The sequence below is a fragment of the Peromyscus maniculatus genome, chromosome 13, assembly GCF_049852395.1.
Source record: "Peromyscus maniculatus bairdii isolate BWxNUB_F1_BW_parent chromosome 13, HU_Pman_BW_mat_3.1, whole genome shotgun sequence".
Classification (NCBI taxonomy): Eukaryota; Metazoa; Chordata; class Mammalia; order Rodentia; family Cricetidae; genus Peromyscus; species Peromyscus maniculatus.
The window spans coordinates 32,414,445-32,439,076 of record NC_134864.1 but is presented as its reverse complement, the minus strand read 5'-3'; the positions used below and the strand labels follow the sequence as shown (position 1 = coordinate 32,439,076).

Here is a 24,632-nt window from a genome sequence, read left to right as displayed (position 1 = left end):
ATGGCTTTTCTCTCATGCCTTGCTATTGATAATGCCCTGCACCTGCTGCTGGTTTTCTTTTGACTGCTGCCAATCCTAAGGATGCTGCTCATTTTTTTTTCCTTGACTTCTTCTTCTGCTCCCAAGGTTTTACTGACTTCATATCAGTCATCAGATAAGCAGCAAAAAAGTCAGTCGATCATCAAAATGTGTAAAAACACCCAAATGTTGCTGTTGTGGAACCGTAGCGCCCAGGGGCATCTGCTCTGTGTGGCACCCCATGCAGCTGCTGTCACGCGGCTCCTGTCCCGTTTCATCGCTCCTCTCCAGTCTATTCCAAACTGTCATTTTCCAAGTCATCTCAGTTTCGAGTTTCATCTTCAACTGCTTTCATAATGGTTAGATGCTTTGCGTAGCTGAATAATGTACAGCCTCATGTGTTTAACCTTACACAGTTAGCCCCCTGTGACAATCTATGTTTCTCATAGTCAGTAACTAGTTCCAGAACTTCATCGATCTGCAGCTGTGCCTTCATGGTAGCGTTTCTGCTGGTAAAGTCCAAGTGTTTCCCTCATAATTTCTATATTTATCTAGGCTGGTATTGTGTTAGTAGCCTCTCCCTGGGACTTTCAGGACTTTTGCAGGAGATCAAAATTTGCCAACATCTCATTTTCCATGCCTATACTTTCATTAGTGGATCAGAGTGGGGTAGAGTATCTCTTGGTTCACCTGCCTAGAATCGGGCAGTTTTATATCACAGATGTGACCCATGTGGGGTCTTGGTGACATTATCTTGATTACTTTCCATACACAAGAAGATTAGTTTAAAACATTGGCACTAATGTCCTGTCAATCATAATAAATAATGACCTCAATTTCAAGTTCTCAGAACAGTTGCCAGGTATTTTGAGGAGACAGGCTCTGTGTTCAGACAGGAGTTGTGGGTGATGTCACTCCAGGATTCTTCATTGGGTGCTTTTTGAATGATTAACCCTCCCCAGCACAAAGGGATCAGGAACGCCACTAAGCTGGCCATCTATGCACCTCGGTCCCCAATCCCTGGCATGGTGCCACTCTAACCCTGGCATTACCAATCCCAATAGTTCTCTCTGAGCACCCACTCCTATTCCCATCGCTGTCCCTTTGAGGGGACAATCCTGCTATCCCTCCATGTAAAACCCTTTGGCCTTGTCCCTGCGTTTCTGGTGTCCCTGTCTTCTTCTCCCTTGTTAATTTTATTCCACACTCAGAGAGGCATCAGTGTATTCATTAATATGCTCTCTCCATTCTCTTGCTTTGCTCCTCTGGCAAAATAAACTTGCTTAAATTCCACAATTCCTATGCAGCCAAATGAGGCTGCCTCCCTTTAGTCCTTCAGCTCTGTACTCCAAAAGTCCCTGGCCACCTTATGGAATCTTAAGTCCCTGGCCACCTTATGGAGTCTTTGCTAGTCTGTTCTCACATTTCATTCCTTCTTTCCTGCTTCCATTTTTTCTCATTGATTATGATGGATGTAACACCGTACATCTTTATTTGTCTATCGTTTTCCCCATCCTTCTTCCTGCTAGAGTAAATTGCAATGTGCCCATATTTAAAATATTCCCTAGCACATAGTAGGCATTCAGTAAATTTACAATGAATGAGTGGATGACATCATTTTTTGATTTGTTGATAAATGTGAAGTTAGACTGTAGGAAAAAGTGTGTGTGGGGGTGGGGGGTGTTTTGAGAGTGAGAACATGGATCATCATGTCATTGATCCCAGAAGATGATTTCATTCAGGGTAACCCTCCTCCCCGAAAGTACCCTCAAGCACAGAGAGGTTCCCCCACCAACCTGTTCCTTAGGTTCAGCGCATGTGCCATCCTGCAAGTCTTACTGCCTATCTTCTCTCTCTGAGACCACATGCATTTTCCACAACTCCTGTCCACGTGTACATAGGGCACAGTACACATTTCTTGACCAGTTCAAAAGGTAACACCCACCCCTGACATCCATGCTATGCCCTAGGGTTTTCCTTTCAGGATTTACTCAGGCTCATGAAGTTGTGGGAGCTAAAGGGATGATGGTTTCCTCCTGAGAGAACAGCCCCATCTTTTCCTGGTGCTGTGATCAGAACACACAGAAGAACAAGATGTGACTTCCTTTGAGAAGCTGGACCCAGTGGTGCTGAAGTCATGCAAACAAATAACTACTGTGAATAGATGATCGTTCTCAGAACAGTGATGCACCACGCAGATGAGGGGGCTGGTAGCTGCTTTGAGGACTTAGAGAAGAAAGAGGTAACCTTTGAACAGCTCCCAAATGTGCAAACTTAGCCAAGAAAAGGACTAGACAGTGGGAAGTGGTCATTGCAGCCAGAACACCATGTGGAAAAGCACAGGAATGTGAACGGGCAGGCAGCATTTGTGGGTGGGAATAGCACACAACACTTCCTGGGGACCAGGGCCTCAAACTGAGGGGAATGTGGCCACCAGAACACAAAAGAATACCCTGAGTTTATGAGTGTAGACTTGGCACTGATGGCCATTCATGATAAGCAAATATATTTCATTGAGGAAGTGGCATAATCTAATTTGGGGAGTTCATTTGGAGTTGTTCACTAACCCCAACTAATTTGTATTTTTCAAACTAAATACATGATTTTATTGTTTCATAAATACCACAGGAGTTAACAGTAATGATTTTTGAAATGAAGATGAAATCATTTTTAATACTTGATATGTATTTTGATTTTGTCAAAGTGCGGTCTGGGGAACCCTTGGAGATGAATCTCCTTAGTACTTATTCAAGGGTGGACTCCAACTCTCAACCTGCTTGTCGTGAATTGATTCCTGGAAGAATAAGGTTACCATGGCTCCAGATAGCTTGAGTGTAATGAGACAGAGATTAAAATACCATGAAGGAGAGAATTTTCTGAGTCACAGTTTGGTGTGAACCAATGCTGCCATGCCAGCTTGTTACTTAGAACAAATCATCTCCAACAAGTTTATATCACATACCACAAATGGCAAAGTTCAGGGGACGAGGATCTAGCTTACCTAACATGCGTGAAGTCCTGGGGTCCACCCCCAGCATCGCATAAAGTGAGTGTGGTTGGTACACACGTGCAACCCCAGCCCTAGGGAGGTAGATCAGATGGCAGACAAGTTTGAGGCCAGCCTGGGATACACAAAATTTTATTTTAAGGACATTGAAATGGTACACACACACACACACACACACACACACACACACACACAGTGCACATACATGCATACAAATACAATTTTTAAAAAACCTAATTCAAGGTTTTCTTTTCCTTTATGAAAAGGAAACGATTCCTTATGCCCAGCTCCACACCACTTCTTATTTAGGTAGCATCACCTATCCCCTGTGGGGGACAAGATGTTTGCCAGAGTAGTGAGCAACTTTGGTGGAGCCCAGTTCAGCCACAAAAGGATGCATGCACCCTGGCTCTCCACACAGGCCAACCTGTGGACAGAAAAGTCAACGTGTAGCATGGCTCTCCAAAATCTCCCCAAACTGAACTGTACTCATTTGCCAAGGATAAATAAAAGGATCTAGAATCCAAAGACATCTGGACCAGTCCTGGAATGAAAATGAGATGGGAGAATCTGAGACAATCTCAGTTTCCTATAAATCAAAGCCACAGGCTCCTACCAGCAGTAGCTTAGGGACCCCTCGACTTTGGTGTGTCTGTGGAAATTTTCCAGCTTTAAGGTTTCTTCATCAAATGCCTTAATCATTTTGTGTTTAAAACTTTCCTCTGTTTACTCTGACTCTATGTTTTTCCTGTAAGGAAATCAAAGCTAAGTTAGTAGTTTTCCAAAAGAAGAAAAATACCATCTAAGATGAACTTAGCATGTTTATTAGTTTGAGAAAACAATAAATTGCAGGCCTTTGAATGTAAAGTAAAAGGCATTTTCTGTATTCGAGATGAACTTTTTGTTGTCCTGGACTTTCTTTGGGATGTTAATTTTGATTTTCAAAACAACTGTCCTAGATGGACTTTCTACTTTTATCATTATTATTAGCAAAATAAAACATGCACAGAGTAAAAACATAATACTCGTAACATGAAAGGCTGAGAAGAAAAGCCTGCTCCTTCTCCTGGCTGCCCCTTCCTGAATTCCTCTCCAGAGAGGAACCAACTTCAACTCAACTCCACAGCAGCTATTTCTCTCTCTCTCTCTCTCTCTCTCTCTCTCTCTCTCTCTCTCTCTCTCTCTCTCTCTCTCTCTCTCTCTCTCTCCTCCCTCTCTCTCGCTCCCTCCCTCAGTTCCCACTCCCTCTCTCCATCAACACTTACCTGTGTATAAACCCTCAGAGGAGGTGAGAACCGATGAGTCTCTCTCCCTTCCTTGACAGGTCGCTGACAGCCCCCTCTGTAGGTCTTGTACAGGTAAATCATAGCTTCTGTGGGTTCAAGAATGAAAGAGCCATGGCATGCCCAGAAGTCAGCATTCCACACTGCTCCCCACCCTACTTCATGTGACTATTACATTCCTTCTGTCCCTTTCTCCATAATGTTCCTTGAGCCTTGGAGGGAGTGATATAGATGCCCTATTTATGGTGCGACATTGAACAGTTACATATTCTTTGTATCTGACTAATTATAAACCTCTGCAGTCATGGCTGATCACTCTGACCAAAGCTGACGGCAAAAGCATTCTATAGACATAAAAGTGGCTGTTCATAAGGTAATTCATTTATCAAAACAATAGTAGTAGTTGCCCTACCAGGACCTGTTACCGCCCCAGTCACGGGCTTTGGGCTAGGTTTACAGTTTCAGACATGAATTCTTTCATCTGGACTGGGCATAAAATCCAACCAGAAAGCAGTTGGGTACCCCCATACCAGACATTCTTATGTGGTACCCCGTGGGCTCATCTTACCTGGCCAGTTAGCATTACTGCACACAGGGTCAACCACTGAGTAAGACTGACTGACGTTGTGACCAACCTTTTGACGTTGTGTTTTTATCTATAAAATTCACAGTGGAGAATTGCACAACCAAGTTAGCACACAAAGCTGCAAAAAAAAATAGTCTTATATTATGTGCATTTATGATTTTGTACTGAGTCACATGCAGCTTTCAGATGGTGGGCTGGACACACCTGGACACACCTACAGTACCCAAAGCATTTCAGGACCCTCAGGTCAACACTCAGAATGCTGCTGTATCCCCAGCAACTGACCAGTGCAAAGAAGCAGGCAGCTTTTGTACATAAGAAACATACACTTTGCCGGGGGTGGGGGGAGTGGGGGTGGGGGGTGGGGGGGCACACGCCTTTAATCCCAGCACTCGGGAGGCAGAGCCAGGCAGATCTCTTGAGTTTGAGGCCAGCCTAGTCTACAGAGCGAGATCCAGGACAGGCACCAAAACTATGCAGAGAACCCTGTCTCAAAACAAACAAACAAACAAATCCACATAATTTAAAAGATTAAATAGCTTTGGGAGGAGGTGCCCACCTTTAATCCTGGCACATGGGAGACAGACATGGACAGATCTCTGTGAGTTTGAGGCCATCTTGGGCTACAGAGTGAGTTCCAAGACAGCCAGATCTAGAGAAACCTTGTCTTAGGGGAAAAAAGATTAAACAGCATTGAAGTGTTTTCTGAAAGACCCAAGGAACCAGAATCCCCAGGCACACACTTCCCAGCATGGAGTTTGGATTTTCTACTTTTTGGTGAAGTTTTTTTTTTGCTAAGATTATTGATTTTTTTTTTAATTTTTATTCTATTTGGGGGAAGTTTTTGTGTTAAGAGTTATTTGTTCCTAAAAACACTCTCAGTAACATGGCAGGTTTTTGTTTTTGTTTTCGTTTTTTTAATGGACCCATTGGTCCACTGTAAAATTAGCTTGCTTTCACCTCTTAAGAGAAAATTCTAGAAAAACAGATGACAAAGCCAACAATGTTTCACAAGATGAGTTAGGGAATTGAGAAGAGGCAGCTATGGCCCATTGAGTGCCTCCCAGCCTAACCTGTGTGAGTCCGTGGGTCTTTTTCTAAGCCTGGGAAAACGAGGAAGGAACAAAATATGGACTCTTCATAATATAGACTCTACACACTCCATTAAGAATAGCTAAGATCGCCGGGCGGTGGTGGTGCACGCCTTTGATCCCAGCACTCGGGAGGCAGAGGCAGGCGGATCTCTGTGAGTTCGAGGCCAGCCTGGGCTACCAAGTGAGTCCCAGGAAAGGTGCAAAGCTACACAGAGAAACCCTGTCTCGAAAAAAAAAAAAAAAAAAAAAAAAAAGGATAGCTAAGATCAAGACATCCAGTGACAACTGCTAGTGCAATACCAAGGAAATGGAAAAGATGGATGGATGCTGAAAACGTGGTGCTTATCCACAAAGGAATTACACACACACACACACACACACACACACACACACACACACATGAGGAAAACTGAAATCGTGAAAACTGCAGGAAAATAGATGGATCTAGAAAGCATTACATTAACCAAAGTACCAAGCTCAGAAAGAAAAAAAAATCTAATGTTTTCTCTCATACACAGACCCGAGCTTATAATGTTCATAAGTACGCACTTGCGTGGGGTGAGTGTAGATATAGACTACAGAGCTAGACAGGAGCTCAGGAGAAGAGAATAAGAGAGGTTAATGAAACAGAGAGACCGACAGGACACGAGATGTGAAGGCTGGAAGGAGGCGATGGTGGGAGTGGGTCGAAGAGCACTAGGGGAGGGAGGTGACAGATGACAGGAAGAAGGGACACCGAGTCAACAAAAACAACTCCTGTTTGAAAACTCCACCGTCAAAAGTATGCTAATTAGAAATTTTTAAAACTTAAAATTTTTGAAGTGTTTTGGGGGAAAGAGAAGCTGGAGTTGACAGGAACAGACACACACCTCACTCTCTTGCGGCACACAAGGCTGGAAGAATGAAACAATGAAACATGGTGTTACCCACCCCAAGTGTTTATTTCCAAACACTGGAGAACTCAGAGGGCCACCTTCTTTGTCACAGTCACTCATCTGCATGCTTGCTGTCACTCAGAAACTCCAAAGCGGGTGGCTGGGTTCGTTGTCTAGACTAGCAGTACTTTATCTCCCTAGGCAGGAGCTGAAAGACGTGAAGAGTGGCAGCTTCAGTGGAGATGGCTGTGGGTGGGGCAGGCAGCCACTCTCCAGGTCCTCCTTGGCTGGAGGGCAAGCTGCCAAGGCTCTCCATCACTGGGTGGAGGCCGCTCTGCAGGGAACAGCTGGTGGGGCCTGTCTGGCACCGCTTGGCTCGAACATGGTCAGCTTTTCTTTTCAGATTCAAAAACCATTGCCTCGGGCCACTGGCTGGGCACAGAGACTGGCAGGGTCAATCATTTTAATGCAAAACCAACAGCCCTGCGCAGTAGAGTGTGAACCAGCTCCGAAGATGCCAACTTCCCTTCCCACTGACCCTGGGTAGCTGGATATGGAGAGAGGCAGAGGGGACAGCAGTCTACCTCCATATCATGAACCAGCAGAAATGGATGTGCTGTGTTAAGAGAGGAGGAGAACCTGAAAATCATTTTCTATTAATGGAAAAATTTTTTTTAAAAAAAAGTATATATAAATTTCTTGGACCTCTCAATAAACAGTAGGAATGTACGTGCCTCATTAGATCTCTTGTCAATTTACTATTTTTTTCTTTTATGTATGTGATTGTGTGGGTGAATACCACGCGTGTGAGTGCTTGCAGAGACCAGAAGAGGGTGTTGGATCTCCTGGAACTAGAGTTACAAGTGGTTGTGAGCCACCCAGCATGGATGCCGGGAGCCAAATTCAAGTCCTCTGGAAGAGCAGCATGCAGTTAGAAACCACTGAATCATCTCTGCAGCATCAAATGCTTTTCTAAGTTTAATGATGTATGGGTGATGCTTGAATGCTGTGGGATTGAGAGAAAGACTGACCAGGCTGCCTGGGCAGCAGCTGAGAAGTAATTGCCACTTGTATAGCATCTGTGCAACTTGGCACCTATCATTATGGGCATCAAATATGCCACTGATATTTCTAATGAGCGTGTTATTAAATAAGTAAAGTGTTATAGTGTCTGTGCCCATGTACAAATAACATTCAACTAGTCAACTAACATACTTGGTGCCCTCTAAAGATACTGGTAACAGACTCTGTGATTCAGTTGTGGAATTAACGAAGCATTTTCAGTCTCATTCTTATTCTGGAAGTCCAGGCCAGTTCTCTGGCGTTGGATAAACTCAGGAGGAAATTCTTGGGGGAACATAGCTAGTTTACACTGACTGAAGATAAGACCAGACAGTCACATGGCTGTCCTTTGGCAAACAGTCTTGTGCTGAACAGAGAGGGGAAGTCCCCAATGCCTGAGTTCTTCCTGAGTGCATAGCCATCTGTAAGCCGCCTTTGACTGATCCCTGATCCTCTGCAAACCACCAGAAGACAAATCTTGTTTCTTTTCTTTTTTGCGATTATAACATAATGGTGTCATCCCCCCTTTTACTGTCCTTCCTCCAAACCCTCCCATACGCCTTTCCTTGCTCTCTTACTAATTCGGGGCCTCTTCTTTCATCAACTGCTGCATGCCACAAGACAAATCTTAATGCCTTCCTCTATGAGTGAGACAACCAAGAAGCCTCCAGCAATTGACCCCAAACTCTAGTCAGAACCTGCACAGATGACCCACAGGATATACAGTAGGCCATATGTACTGGGCATGTGGTCACCGAAGTTCCAAATCTTTTAGATTCTCTACAGTGGATGTTTATCTTGCATTCTGAGGTCATAAAAAAATGAATGCACTCATTAAAAGAATGATTCCCCCTAGGCAAATTATTTAATATTCAAATGTGCTAAAGTCTCGTAACCTTGGGCAGCTTTCTGACCCCAAGGGAGAGGAAAGTCAGTATTATTAAGAACTTCCTGCTCTTTACTTCCTTGAGTTTCGGCATGAGGACACTAAGAAGTACTATGTTACTGAAAAAGGAAAAATCATAAAAATGTTTCATGAGAAATAGTCATCAGTGGAGTTGGCTTAATGATAGCTGCTGGGCATGCCGCTTTTTAAGGGAGTTGATTTCTGAATAGTAATTAATGGGTTGTATCCGTTAAAATGGTTGTGATGTTTCAGAAAAGGGTCCATCAAAATGAACGAAAAAGGTTTAACCACAGCCTCAGCATCATTTAGTTGAGTAATCTAATGACTGACTGATTGAAATGTATTTGCAAAGCTTAGATTGTGTTTAAGGGGAAAGGCCAAAATGAAAAGAATTTACGTCTTGCATACAAGATCATCCCAGGGGGCCTTATTTCGTGAGGTCCCATGCCAGGCTCTACACCATCACACAGGCCTCTGAATGGCTGCCAGAGAGCTAGCTACCCCCACTGTAGTGCTGAGTTCATCCGGTCAGGTGGAGGACCTACTTGTAGGCAATGTGTCACGGAATGGATCCTGAAGTCTCAGCCAGCAGGCAGGACTATTCAGACATACAGGCAGGCCACACCCTGACTGTCTGACTGGTTCTGGAATAGTTCTGCTAACCCAGGCAGAAAGGGAAACCTGTGGGCCTAGCTGAGGAGTCACATCGACTACACAGATGCCAGCGTACAAGAATGGGACAGGCGTGTGAAGAGAGGGTGCATGCAGTGGGACCCCTTGAAATACCTGTCCATTGAGTTGGCACCCAGAAAGATCAGACTCTGTGTGCCTTCTTCTAGGCAGCAGGTCAACTGACAGCCAGGCTTGCCCCCTAGCATCGTGCATGCCCATCTGTAAGTTTTAGGATTGCCAAGAGTTCGTTATTCCTACACTAATTTCTGCCTGTAGCACTTAGGATTATAATGGAGTAAGTTAATTAAATGTGGAGGGAAAACTTGATTAAAGGAGTGGGTACAAATGTACTTTTATGAAAACAGGATTGAAATATTTAATAAAAATAAAATTGAAGGGCCAGAGAAGTGAGTGGCTCAGGGGTAGGAACATCATGTAGAATACTCAAGAATCTAGTCCCATCCATAACACTGCAACAAAACAATAATAATTACCATTAATATTATTTATATAACAATTTTTGTTGCTGAAAGGTTGCTTTTCTAAAAGATGTGCCTGAAACAGCTTTTTAAAAGTTAGAGAAAAACACATCAATTGAGATTAAATCTTGGGTCTGGAGAGATGGTTCAGTAGTTCAGAGCACTTGCTGTTCTCCAAGTTCAACTCTCAGAACCACCTGTAACTCCAACTTTTGGGAACGATATGTACTTTTCCGGCCTCTGAAGATACCCACACCCATGCAGCATACATATACATACACACAAATACATAGAAATGCTTTTTAAGTGATGAAATTTCTACTATAAATTCAAACATTTGCTAGACATTAAACAGCTTTTAATTTTCTACCATCATTAAGGACGTTAAACAAAACTATGACCCTCTAATAAACAAGAAAGCTAAAATGACATCCATTTGGGTTTCTTAATTTTAATGCTGCAATCAGATAAAAACATATGCTCGTTTGGAGGTGACATGTCAGCCTGCATGCAATCTACTTTTGAGTTATTAGGTGTGTGTGTGTGTGTGTGTGTGTGTGTGTGTGTGTGTGTGTGTGTACTCATGTGCCTGTGTATGTATGTGTGTCTGTGTGCGTTCATGTGTCTGTGTGTATGCATGTGTTTGTGTGTGTCTGTGTGTGTATATGTGTGTGTGCGCACATACAAGTAAAGAAAGGAAGAGGGAAAGAACAGAGACAGGGAAATAGAGTGAGGAATTATTCCAACAGCTGCTGAGCTTAAATGAGACATTATATAACTTTATTGTACTGCTTTTCAATTCTCAGGAGGGCTTAATGTTTTTCCAAAATGTTTTCAGTCCAAGAAACTAACAAATAATTGAGTTTGTGTTGGTTTTAACATGTTAAAATAGCCAAAGGCTCTGGCTTCACTTTTTTGTCTCCCCAATCACAGTTACCCCCACAATAGCCATCTGACTCCTGGGTGGAGGCCACAGAAGTTTCTAGGGAGAGCTGAGCTTGCTTTACCCAGCAGTGCTGCATTAGAGGATTGCTTGACCACGTGCATGGTCATCTGGCGATTGGAAGGGTCTGCACTTGGATGTGCTGGGGCGAGGTCTTTTGCTCCACCCCTTGGCATTCCTAGAAAAGGGAGAAGAGACAGAAGGGGCTGGTGGATAAGGATCCAGGCCCTCCCGAGGCTGTCCTGTGTTTCTATCTGTTTCTCTCTCCTCTATCCTTCTATCTAAATCTCTTATCCTTCACTCCTCAAGAGTAACCTGGGGTAAAATGTGGGAGCAGGTCTCCCAACTGGGCTCCCACACGCCTGTGCTTTAAAATTCCAAGTTCAGGGTGAACCATAAACTTCCATCCCATCAGTACAGCATTTGTTCAGGAGATACAGCACAAATAGGACATTAACATGAACAACATGGGCAGTTCCTTCTCTTTGGGACATGCAGCCATCAGGCAAATGTACATTAAACATGTAACTACAAAGTTCCACAGGGGTGGGTAAGAGAGGAGATGTGGCCTAGACTAAAGGAGATCAGCAAGGATGTGCTCACTCAAGCTGCAAGGGATAGAGGCTGAACACAACTGTTACTCAAAATAGATAGATGATGAGAGAGAGACACAGAGACAGAGACAGAGAGACAGGGACAGAGAGAGAGAGACAGAGAGAGACAGAGACAGAGACAGAGAAATGGGTAGACAGACAGACAAAAGTAAATAGAACAAAAATGAATTAAGCCTGCCCTGTGACCCCATTTAATATTCTGTAGATTAGAGGGTGTTCAATATACCCTTCCTTCCCTGGACCAGATGCTCAGGGTCCATGTGTCTGTGGCTTGTGAGAGGCAGAGCTTCTTGCTATCTATTAAGGACAGTGGCTAGGGAACTCTTTGCATACTGTACTTGAGAACAGTGGCTAGGGAACTACATGGATACTCATGTCAAGTTCACTCAGAAATGGGGTTCTCAACTGTGAGAAAGGAATCACTACCAACAAGAGGCCTTCATGAAACAGATTCCTGGGAGCTGGCCCCAAAGTTTCTGATTCAATTAGTCATGGGGCAGAGATGAGACGACATGGATGTTCAGGGAACCCATTGCTAATAAGAGTGCCATTAAACACATGACTGACATGATGCAGACAGTTAAAAATCTAGAAAGACAAGGTTGAGATAATTAAGACACCTTTGAGGAAAACAGCAAAGATCTGGTCTTCTGAGAATATCAAATAACCAAAACTCAGGGAGACTATCAATGCCTCAGCTACTTCCCATTCATAAAAATCACAATGTTGATGAATGGGGTGAGGGTGGGAAGAGTGAAAATCATCACCCACTTGCCTCCGTGAATGGCAGAAAAGCCTCCTATCATCACCTCAGGAAATACATTCAGTTAATTATGTTTTGAGACTCTTTTTCTTTTCAGTTACACAAATAGAATTCCCTGTTTTCTTTGCAATTTACCTACCAGCCTCCCAGACTTGTTAGATCATCAATTACCAATTGGTCTTATCAATTATCAACCATTTTTCTATAGAAGCAAACTAATTTTTGGTTAGTATTAACTAAAGGAAACAAAAAGGGAAAGGTTCATATAGGACCATAGGACATATCATTTATGTCAAAGTACATACCAAATCTACCACTTCTGTTTATCTCCTTGTTTTTCCTGTAGGTGAGTATTATTTTTTAGAGTTGATTTGTACATAATTTCTAAGGGCTGAATTTGTAGATTTGTCAATGTGACTAGATAGGATAGAATTTCCCTAGCTCAGTGCCGTATCTTCCATTCTTGACATAAGAAAGAGCATTCTGATCTCAACATAGTGAATGAATGTTCTCAAGACACACAGTGAACATTGACATTCTTATAGGTAGAAAGAGAGACCTAGTTGAGAAGAAGAAAGACAGTAACACAGGATAACTTCGGCAGGACCTGGGTCAATACTCAACAGCCCAGAACACTATTCAAAAGGGCTTTTTATAACAATGCCTCAGGGCGAGGCAAAAGACCTCCCCCTTGCTAGATACAGCCAGGTGTAGACTCTTCCAAACACCTGGTACCCAGAGCCATGGTCCAATCATCCTCTTATGCAGCCCTCCTGGTAAAGCAAGCTCAGATCTCACTAGGAAACCTCTGTGGGCTCCCTCATATTTTTATTAATGAATTGCCAGTGTCATGTGCATCATGAGTTTAAGTGTCCAAGGTTCAGAGAACATAAAATAGATTGTCCTCTCTTGCTCTTTCCAGGGCTGCGTCTGCAAAGGCAAGGGCCAGTGCTTCTGCATGGGGACCAAAGGGGAAAAGGTAAGAACAGAACTTCCCGCTGCCTCTTCACACTGCAGATGCCTTGAGTCGGTCACGCTTTGCCCTTCTGTAGCGGAAATCATCACTACGTTACTGAGTCCCCTAAATCCACGTTTAAAGTAATTGTATATAACCATTAACCTTACACAATGTTGAAAGCCTTCTAGGAAGCTTGGGCTACTCCGGCTCCCTTGTGTAAATACTGGCAGTTACACTGTAACTCTCTCGGCTGAATAAGTAGCAAGTTGGCAGAAAAATGACATTTTAAGAAGCCTCCCTAGCATACACTATATTTATGATGTTGCTAAACATGAGAGAAGAAATTAGAGCAACTTGATTCTCTCGCTTCAATATAAACATTGAAACCCACAGATGCGGTGCTGCAGCACTGGAACAAGACCGCCCCCTGGTGGCAACTTCCAGTAGCAGCACTCCAGTCAAGGGGGGAAAAAAATCAAAGCTCCATTGCAGAATTCAAAGTAAAAAGAACGCTGTGAAATCTCATCAGCTCGCTCCATTAACTCGCAATTTATGACAATTAAGACAGGGGCAGAGCTAAAGTGCTTTTGTTTGTTTACAAAATCCTTCCTCGGAGACATTCATTAATTGTTCAACAATATCGAAGGGTAACCATTAAAAAAACATTCCAAAGAAAGCACATTTTAGTTCATTTGATAAGACAGTTTATATATAACTACATGCTAATTATAATAATTGCTTTATTTATAGATATTATGTCTATAATTCACTTGTACTAGCCGCCCCCCCCCTTCCCCAGGAAGCTATGAATGTAGCCTGTTCACATTTGCTCTGGAATGCACTCCCTTTGTTCTTGAACTTGCATTCAGGCATCTATTGAGTCGCAGTTGTATGCACGATGCAGTCCGAAAACGTGTGAAAGTAACTGAGCTGTGAGAAGGGTCTAGCAAATCCACTTCTTTCTCTGGTTTATTGGGTGTGCTTGCCTATATATAAGCGTAAAGTAGCAAACTTTTGATCTTTTCTGTGGCTTTATTTACTTATTTATCGCATTTGCCAACTGTAACAAAACTGACCAACTTAACTAGTGGCCTTGACTGCTAAAGACTATTCCTCAGTATTCACACTCATGGGAAGGCTTTTGTTGGCCAAACTCTATTTTACTCACTTCTACCGGGCACTTACCCACAGCACCACCTAACTCCACCTACCAGATCATTTGGCTCACACTTCGCAGTCTGCTGCCCTTGACACCTCTCCTGCGGTTCCTATGGAAACAGCTGACTGGGGGACTCCCTGTGCAACAAAACCATCTCTCAATTGGGTACCTCCATGGTATTCTATCTTCATTCCATCATTACCAAGACCTCAAAACCATGGCCTTCCACCTCATCCTCACCATCTCCACCCCTTAATAAACACACTCCACTAACCTTAATTTTCTAACCGTACTGTCTTTCGGTCCCTTTCCTTCTAACCTCTATCCCGAGTAGTAGGCTTACTATCTTGGAAAAGTTAGTATCTACAAGGACATGAGCATCACCCTGAAGCCTGTGGGCATGTGTTACTAGATGGTGGCTTTCCTAGGAGCTGGGTGCTAACTATTGACTCCCTGATCCAAGGGACGAATGTCACAAAGAGAAGGTTGTGGTAAGGCAGAATGTTTTGCTGGTTAATTGCCCCTTGTTTCTTATGTCATTTTGGTTTTAATAGGGGGAGAAAGGCTATCCTGGGCCCCCTGGTTTTCCTGGCCAGAAAGGATTTCCAGGTCCTGAAGGCTTGCCTGGACCACAGGGACCTAAGGTATGTCACCCCGTGAGCTTGGTGAACCCTCTGCCCACCTAACCCATCTTCATGCCCACCACATAGGCCACTGAGGCCCTGAAGACAATTCCCCATCTTAGTCACCTGGTGGGTGAAAAACCGATTCTTCATTTCCTGTCTTAGCTGAGCTTCCAGAACTGCATTCCTACCCATCCAAACCCCATGTGGTTCCTACCCATGAATCTGGCCAAGCTTGTCTTACATGGGAGGATGAGTCTTCCTCCTTCACTGAAGATCTGTCCCTCCACCTGTGCCCTGACACTGGGATTCCCATCGTGACCTTAGTCCAGGAGCATGTCCTTTATAAGGACCTTTGAACTTTTGATGCTGAACCTTCTCTTTTAGTGCCGAAACATGCAAATACTTTTCTACAGTGGCATATAACGTCATCTAGATTCTGTAGTTACCCTAATCGAGGGATTGTCATCCTCTCCTTGTCTTTTCTGTAGGTCAGGTTCTTGAAGAAATAGTTAATGTGGTACCTGTAGATCACCTGCTCTTCTCCCCTTACCAGTGACACTTTGTCTTCGGCTTCCATCCCCTGAAAACATTTCTGCAAACCTCCCCAGCAACCTCCAAATGGCCACTGCAAGGGTGTTTTTGTGTCTCTACTTGACATGAACCTCTGCTCTGATTCAAATTGAGTAGGATCTAGAGACATCTGTCTGCCTTTGGTTTTGGAAGTCCCCTATGCCTCATTCTCTTCCTTTCTCCCCATCCACCACTTCCTTTGGGGAGGGGAGTCTGTTGAGCATCAGGCTTCCAAGGTCTGTAACAGAGCTTGCTACCCTTCACACTTGTCACGCATCTTTATCCTAAAGACTGTGATACACAAAGGGCCTTGTTTCAATAAATACCCGAGAGGATTTACTAAGTAACTGTGAACCACTAGGTCTGCTGGCCATACCTTCCTGCTGGGGACATTATCTGGACATTATCTGGAGCTGTCAGGCATACAAACTCCCCTGACTACCAGCCTCCAGCAATCTGTGAACTAGTAACCAATAAAAGATCATTGTAATTGATCTCTGTGGAGCCTTTCAAAATTCCATACTGTATTGACATATTTATTAAAATAATACCTAGAACACTTAAATGATGTATTTACTCCATGCCAAGCACTGGCCCGATTATTCCTTCCTGCATTTCATTTATTTCTCACATTGACCCTGTGATGCATACACAGAACTCAAGGAATTCTTTTTGCTTACCACTTTGTTATAAAGGATGCGTGTAAACAGACAGACAGGTAAGAACACAGGGTTCACTGAAGGTCCCAGAGTAGGCACTTTCATCCTACTCTGTGAAGTGTGTCGCCCATCTGTCCAGAGCTCTGTAATCACTTCAGGCTGGGGCATTCTTTCAGACTCTTCCTCTAGGAGACAGGATCCACTCCTCAACCAGACTCTGCTCCCCTGCTTCCTAGACAATGGGGCTGTAGCCAGACTCTCCAAGCTTCTAATCAGGGTTTGGCCTATCTGGTGACCAGCCCCCCAGCCAGGAGCCCCCCAAAAATCTGCTCATCAAAAGATGTGTCGGTAATTCTGAGGGCTTTGGGAACTCTATATGAGGAGTCAAATATTAAGTAACTAGAGACAATCATGCTCCCCATCTCTAAGGAAGAATGAAGGATCATGGGAGCTATAGGCCAAACACTAAAAGCAGAGACAAGTATCTGTTTACTACACCTAAGCAACCAAAGCCATACTTACAGTTTACAAAACCAAGCCTGATGCCCAAGAATTCTACCATTTCTGTCTGTCTCGTCCAGGTAAATGTTCTCTTTCTCCATTTCTTCTTCTGGTGCTAATCTTGAATTAGCTAGGATGGGGAAATGGCTTGGACGGTAGAACGTGCTGGCTTACAAGCATGAGGACCTGAGTCCAAATCCCCAGCATCCACGGAAAAGCCAGACATAGCAATGGGCATCTGTAACCCCAGGCCTGGGAGCAGAGGGACGGAGACAGGGCATTCACCGAGCTCACTGGCCGGCCAGCCTAACTGAACTGACAGACTCTCAGTTCAGTGAGAGACTCTGGTTGAAAGCATAAGATGGAGGACGGCAGAGGAAGACACCAAATGCCAAATCTGGCTTCCACACACATATGTATGTGTACGCACACACACACACACACACACACACACACACACTTTTAAAACATTAACTCCTTTCAGGGCTTGGACTTGCATTTCCCTTTGCTTCACTGGGAAAGGATTTTTGATGTGTGAAGCCTGCAGGCAGACTAGCCAAGAACTCCTTTCCTCGTTCATTCTCTATACCCCACTCTGCTCACTTGCCTTCAGCACCCCTTTACGAATACCATTGGCAATTAGAGTTGTTAGCACCATGGTGCTTCCTGTGGATTGCATGATGTACAAATATTCCATTAAACTAACCCAGAAAACAGCCGTCATGTCATGAGATCTTATTTTCAAACATAGCTTATAGGACCATACAGCCCCAAAGGGGAACTTGACCGAAGGCAAACAACCAGAGAACAATAAAATCTTGCCAAAGCTTCCTTCCTCAGAGTTATTTTCTGCACAAGAAGATTTACTACAGGAAAGTAAAACCTGCAAATCTGCCTTCTTTTCTGCCCTCTGCATAACACAAAACAGCTCCCACGGGGGGGGGGGGGGGGGGGGCAGGAGATACAGCCTTGAACATGGCCTTGCACCCAGGAATTCCACCTCAGAAGGGAACGGCTAACTTTGGCCTTGACGGTTCAGCCTCAGAAGACTATGTAACATCCCTTTCTCAAAAAAAAAGAGAAAAAACCTGAAGTGCTGCGGAATGATGGAAACAGCTTTTTGACGATGCTGCTCTCACAGCTAATGGCTTCGTTAAAAGATTCTCCATTTAAGGCTATTTGCTATGAAAGGGGGCCTCAAACAGAGATTCATTGTGCGCTGGGAGCAACATCGTCTGTGGTGCAGGGAGTCCTCACTGTTATTTATCTACTCCTACCTGGCAGGCACATTTCGTTAGGAAGTGTTTCTCCCGCACAGACTTGCCAGCTGCTGCTGATCTCCTTTGCTGTTGGAACCATGGTGTCCTTCCTTATCAGATCTCAGCAGCTGCCAGGTCTTTTGCAGGCTCACAGCGCTTTCCAGTCAGTACAGGAGAAGTCCAACGGAAGCCTGTTGAAATGGGGATTCTCTCTCGGGCTGGGGAAATGGCTTAGAGGTTAAGAGTACTGACTGCTCTTCCAGAGGTTCTGAGTTCAATTGCAGCAACCACATGGTGGCTCACAACCACCTGTAATAAGGTCTGGTGCCCTCTTCTGGTCATACATGCTGTATACATAATAAATAAATAAATCTTAAGAAAGAAAGAAAGAAAGAAAGAAAGAAAGAAAGAAAGAAAGAAAGAAAGAAAGAAAGAAAGAAAGAAAGAAAGAAAGAAAGAAAGAAATGGGGATTCTCAATTTCTCAATCAATATGCCTGGGAGGAGGAAAAGGGCGGGGCTGTTTGTACTTATGGCAAGCTCCCAGGTTGAGGCCAAGTCACTGGTCATTGGTGCCTGATCCTACTTTTGAGTAGCAAGGGTTTAAATGCGGTTTTGTTTGTCTATTCTGATTGCTGCTTGGTTGGAAGCAGCAAGGGATCAATATACTAATAGATATAATAATCAATGTAATAATCACAAGAGCAAAACTGCTCACTGTGGAGACAAACCTAGGGCCTTGGATGCGTAGGTGTCAATCCACCAAATCGTTTTTTTTTTTTTTTTTTCTACTGACTTCTCCTCTTTCCACTTGGATCTAGGGCTCTCTCGGACTTCCGGGACTCACTGGCCCCAAAGGCATCAGGGTTAGTAGTCCCACCCATCCGTTCTGATTGTTGGTTGAACACTCTTCTTCTAACGGCAACCGTTAGTCACCTGTCAGAGAGGAGGAAGGACATCGTGTCTGGCTCCACCAATGGAGTTGGAGAACAGGAAAACGAATCCACTGGCTGAGACCAAAATAAGAGTCTCCACCTTAGGGACAGATGTGCAGTGATGGGGAAAGGGCCCGAGAGAAACTTCCTAGAGAGATGGAGATGTTGCTCCTGGGTGAGGGAGGAGTGATGCTGAAGTAGCCCTGGGTACCGCAGCCCTGGCCATGCATGCCTAGCATCGCACCACTCTGGTGCAAAAATTGGGAGTTAGAGATAGTGTGAGCTACATAGCAAGACTCAAGGAAAGGAAGGAGGGAGGAGGGAGGGAGAGAGGAAGGGAGGGAGGGGGGAGGGAGGGAGGAAGGGAGGGAGGGAGGGGAGGATATATATATGAACATCTCCCATGCTTTTCACATAAACATTTTACTATACATAAAATACACCTTAAACATGAATTTCAGCCAGGTGTGGTGACTCACATCTACAACCTCAAGCACTCAGGAGGCTGAGGCAGGAGGATTGCTGTAAGTTCAAGGTTGGACTGCCTAGTAATATTCCCAGGCTAGCCTATAGAGTGAGCCCTTGTCTCCAAGAACAAACACAAAAGAATCCCCCCACAGCCCAAGCAACCGTGACAACTCCCTCTTCAGAGTTTTATAAGGTAAAGCTTTCCACAGGGGAAAGTGCCCGTGGCACAAGCCTGAGTTCAATACTGGGAACCTACTTTATATATATATAAAAAAAAAGCCAGATTCAGTAGTGCACAATCCCAGCACTCACATCCAAACAGACGGCGGCTATGGGAGAGTTGGCTGGCTACCCTGGAATGTGCAGCATGGCGGAAATACCGAGAGGCCCAGCCTCAACAAGGTGAAGAAACAGAAAAAAACTTACGAAAAGTCGTCCTCTGACCACCACAAGTATGCTGTGCACATGTGTCATAGGACTACACACAGGCACACAGACAGACAGACAGACAGACAGACACACACACACACACACACACACACACACACACACACCAGGTCTGTAGATGGGAGGCAGGGGCAGAAAGTCATGAGCTCAAAGCAGCCTGGGATATGTAGATGGTACGTTTGAGACCAGTCTAGGATATACACACAGCTTGACTGACCCTCACCAAACAAAACAGAAATCTAAAGGCTGAGTAAAGGCCAGATGGATAAAGGTCTGTCAAGCCTTTTTGTTTGTTTTTTCTAATCACTTTTCGATATATTCAATACATAGCTACAAAAAAAAATGATCATTGAATTGGCAAATAATTTTATGTTTATAGGATGAACATTTTTAACTGTTTTTCCCTCTACCCCCTCCTCTTTTACTTATATTTAGGGGATAACTGGATTACCAGGATTTTCAGGTCCTCCTGGACTTCCAGTAAGTAATGACAAGCATGTGTGTGTGTGTGTGTGTGTGTGTGTGTGTGTGTGTGTGTGTACATTTGTATATGTATGTGTAATGTGTGTATGTATGTATGTATATTTTTATGTGTCTCTGTGTATGTGTATATATGCATGTGTGTATGTGTGCATGTATGAATACATTTGTATATGTGTGTGTGTGTGTGCTCCTGCTTACATGCTCATCTTAATGAAAATGTTAAAATAGTCACACAAGGAAACATGTCTGACACACTCTTTACAAGAAGAAAATACACCCTAGGATTGAGCATGGCCGAGTGTGGACTTGTGTGACACACGTGCAGAACTGAGTGGAGGCCATAGAACAAAATAGGACGACCCTGTTTGTAGCAGAGAACAATGACCTCGTTCTCTTCTGTGTTGGTTCCTTTCCTCTTCCCTCCCTTTCTCTCTCACTTAGAACAGCATGTCATGTGACCCCATTTTGTTTTCTAGATTTTTATCTAAAATAGCCACAGCTCACCCAACAGTCTTTATCTTAATTAGCATGTTTTGTTTGCCATGATATTTAAATGAAATTTAAAAAAAAACTACAATTTAAGTTTGCTGTGTAAACATTTAAACAACCATTTCTAGCTAATAGTCATTTCAAATCATCTGTCAATTCCCTTGAGTCCTGAGCCTTGTGGAACTGCCTCTGTCTTTGTCAGTGAGTCTTGCTCTCTTTCTAGGGCATCCCAGGCCACCCTGGACCTCATGGGCTGGCTGGTTTACCAGGATGCAATGGTTCTAAGGTACGTCCCGCCTGCACAGATAATTAATGAGAGCATTGCTGAGCGCGTAAGTCAAGAAGAAGCTGTAGTGAGATGGGAATGGACTTTCGGGAAGCATTCTTTTCATCAGACCCAACAGCATGATTTCAAGTAGGAACTGCTGCATTTTTCCTTATGTATGGTTTCAAGGGAGTTTTCCCATGGGTTCCCACAGACACTCAATGACTTACTCACGTCAGGGGTTGCAGATATCAATCAGAGACTAAAGCTTTGAGTACAAAGTGTCTGGAAAGGAAAGCCTGAGTTTTGCTGGGACCACTTGCCTCCTTTGTGTCCTAACTGAGTCCTCCCCTCCCCTCGAAGGGTGGCCACAAGCAAACTAATTACTAAAGTTCCAAGAAGCAGCAATTAAAAAGTTCTCGGCACAATTAGGCTGCCATTTATGAACAATTTGAGAAGCAGTAGACCCTGATCTTATTGTCAACTAAGATAATGGGTTTCTGGCCCTCAGCCTTCTGAGCTGTAGCCATCAGGAATTTGAATTGGTTTGCCTAGATTTGCCATGGCTGGATTGGAGGGGTGACTAGGGGATAGCTATCCTCATGGGCTGTTCTAGCACAACTAAGAATTGTGACAAACTTTCCATGTCTTCTAGGGTGAACAAGGATTCCCAGGCATTCCGGGGACACCAGGCTATTCAGGGCTCCCAGTAAGTTTGCATCCCTAACTCCACATCATGGACATAAATGTTGGATGAAAGCAGTCTATTCCATGGGCCATGCACACAAACCTCTCATGACATTGGGAAGGCTGAGTTATTACCAGACATTGGAGAGAGAGGGGAGAGAGAGGAGAGAGGGAGGGAGGGAGAGAGGGAGGGAGGGAGGGGGGAGGAAGGAAGGAAGGAAGGAAGGAAGGAAGGAAGGAAGGAAGGAAGGAAGGAAGGAAGGAAGGTAGGGAGAAGGAAGGGTGGGCTATGAGATCAAGTTTAGACATTAAGGCTTTGTTTTACTTTTGATGCATCTAAATAAAGATATATAATAAGCCGACTGACTGGAGGAGAGGATGTGAGTCAAGCTTCTAGCAATTCAGAGAGAGCAAAGAGAGCAGCGATATGGAGGTCAGACTTTACTCCAGCACGTAACTTCTAAGTCAAGGGGAATGAGCAGGAAAAGAAGAAAAGGCCCCAATAGTGGAGAGAAAACCAGGAAGAGCACAGAATGGAAGCCCCAGGGAAGATGTATTTCAGTGAAGGATGGGGCAGCCTGGTGCCGCCAAAAAGTCTTGAAATACAAGGACTGATGTCGTGGTCTTAGTCAATGACTTGGAATCATTGCTGACCTTGGAAAGCAGTGTTTCCATGGCAGGAAGGAGCTGGGGGCATATATGGAACTAGGGAGTAGGTGGGAAAAGAACAGGATATAAATTTGCAGGCAAGATGGAAGAGACACTTGTCTGGATTGGAGGGAGGCAGGAGATGAAGAAGAAACTGTTGAGCTGTTGAAATGTGGAGATGTGAGTATGTTGAAAGCCAGTAGCAAGAATATTGTGGGGCCAGCAGGCAAAACAAGGGAGTGGAGACAAGGTCAAGGGTACAGATTTGTTTGGCCTCTGGTGGTTAATGCGTTGCTTCTTTCCCAGGGTCCTCCTGGTTTGAAAGGACAAAAGGTAAGTCATCTGTCAAGGACTATTTTACTGAAGATCTCTAACCATATGTATGAAAAGGACTTCAATTAATTAATGAAATCTAAACTACTACAAACTGACCTCATAAACCAGGTCTTGGTATTAATAATTCAAACACCATAGAAATTAAAACATGGCACTGTCTCCTATTAGTAAATTCCTCTGGCTCTTGCCATAGACAGGTCTTTGGAATGGTTAATATCATCCTTTAAGGAAGGAGGATCTAGAGGAAGGAAATTGACCTCATGTTTGAGAGTCCACATTCTAGGTTAGGAATTACTCCCAATTTGAGTATTATTGGGAAATGATTTATTATTCTTTTTCCTCACAGTACGTTGGCAGTTCTTTAAAAATAGTATAAAAGTAGGAGGAGGGGCTTGTGAAGCCACACCCCCACCCGAGGCTCTGTAGGCAGCTAATGGTTGCTGGGGAAAGAGAGAGATTTTCCTCTGTGGTGTAGCCACTGGTGAGCTATCCATGTGCCTTTAAATAGCCCCTCAGCCATGGTCCTATAAGAAACGTTAATTAAACTTAAGGCTCATCCACACATACACAAAAATGTTGGGGGGGGACATGAGAGTATGGGGGGACTATAATCAGCAGGAGTGTGAGAGGAATGGGGTTAGTGAGGGGTGAATATGATCAAAATGCATTATATATACAAGTACATAAATGTCACAATGAAACTCATCATAACACATATAGGCTAACAAAAAATATTAAGCAGTTCTTTGAGTCCTTCAAAATGGAATAACTGCAAAACTTCAAAACACTTCTCTGTGTATATATCCTCCCACACACTCATCGTTGAGGAGGTACGACCTTCAGTGAGCACTTAAGGGGGGAGGGGGATTGAAAATATAAAGTTGACAGGGGTTGATGGTAGTCTCTGTTTTCAAGGGTGAGCCTGCTCAAGGAGAAGACAGAGAATTCAATGGAAAAGGTGACCCTGGGCCGCCAGGGCTGCCAGGCTTCCAGGTACAACACTTCCTGAAGGAATTCATATTCATATTCATATCATATTCATATTCTGTATCTCCCTCCCTCCTTCCTCCCAGCTCTCTCTTTCTCCTGTCTTTCCCTGTCTATAATGTCCACCTCACATATGGTTCTAACATGGACCCCATTAGCAGAAGCAACATGCTGATATGCAAATGTGGGCATCTTTTAATCTCTTCTTAAGTTCCCGTCACCCTTCTCAAGTTTCTCTGTATTGGCTACAATCAAGGATGGGTTTACACCATGCATTGACCACCACTTAAAACTGGAGCATTAAAGAACATCCTGGTTCCAGTATTTACACAGCATCTTTAAGAGTTTTATTGAAGCGTGGCTCTCTCCCCCTTGAACCTTAAATAGTTTGCTTCACTAGTTCGTCTGTAGCTAGCCTGGAGGTGTTCCATAATAGATCCAATGAGACACAACTATTTGGGACTTGTGTATGCTTTGGGATTCAGAAGTTGAGGCTGTGAGTGTGCTCATACGGTAAGCCAGGCCAACAGACCTAAGCTGTGAAATTGGGCTAGGAATCGAAGAGCCACAGGAATGTGGCTAGAAGCAGTGATGAGCTTCCGAGAAAGGCATGGGAAAGGATGGCTCTTGATCCTTTGCATAGGAACCAATCGCGCAGAAAGGAGAGTAGAGACCCGGAACATGGATATCTCCTGTCAGTGCAGTTCTTAGATGCCAGTTACTCGGCAGGATTATTTCTAGGCTCTAGGACCCAGATGAGCTAGAAACCAGTTCTAACACACTTGTCCTCAAGGAGTCTACATTCTAATGAGTAGACAGAAAAAAAATATCAGTCAGTAACTGTACCATGTGTT

At 44.0% G+C, this 24,632-nt stretch overlaps 1 protein-coding gene across 1 annotated transcript in view; it reads left to right on the top strand.

The window, feature by feature from the left end:
- Window positions 1-24,632, top strand: part of Col4a3 (collagen type IV alpha 3 chain) — a 129,141-nt gene that overhangs the window by 39,806 nt on the left and 64,703 nt on the right. Inside the window, exons 2-9 of the mRNA XM_006990362.4 lie at window positions 13,226-13,282; window positions 14,975-15,064; window positions 18,855-18,899; window positions 20,319-20,363; window positions 21,079-21,141; window positions 21,776-21,829; window positions 22,762-22,788; window positions 23,707-23,784. Coding sequence (XP_006990424.1) covers window positions 13,226-13,282; window positions 14,975-15,064; window positions 18,855-18,899; window positions 20,319-20,363; window positions 21,079-21,141; window positions 21,776-21,829; window positions 22,762-22,788; window positions 23,707-23,784 — 459 coding nt within the window. The remainder of the gene's footprint in view (window positions 1-13,225; window positions 13,283-14,974; window positions 15,065-18,854; window positions 18,900-20,318; window positions 20,364-21,078; window positions 21,142-21,775; window positions 21,830-22,761; window positions 22,789-23,706; window positions 23,785-24,632) is intronic.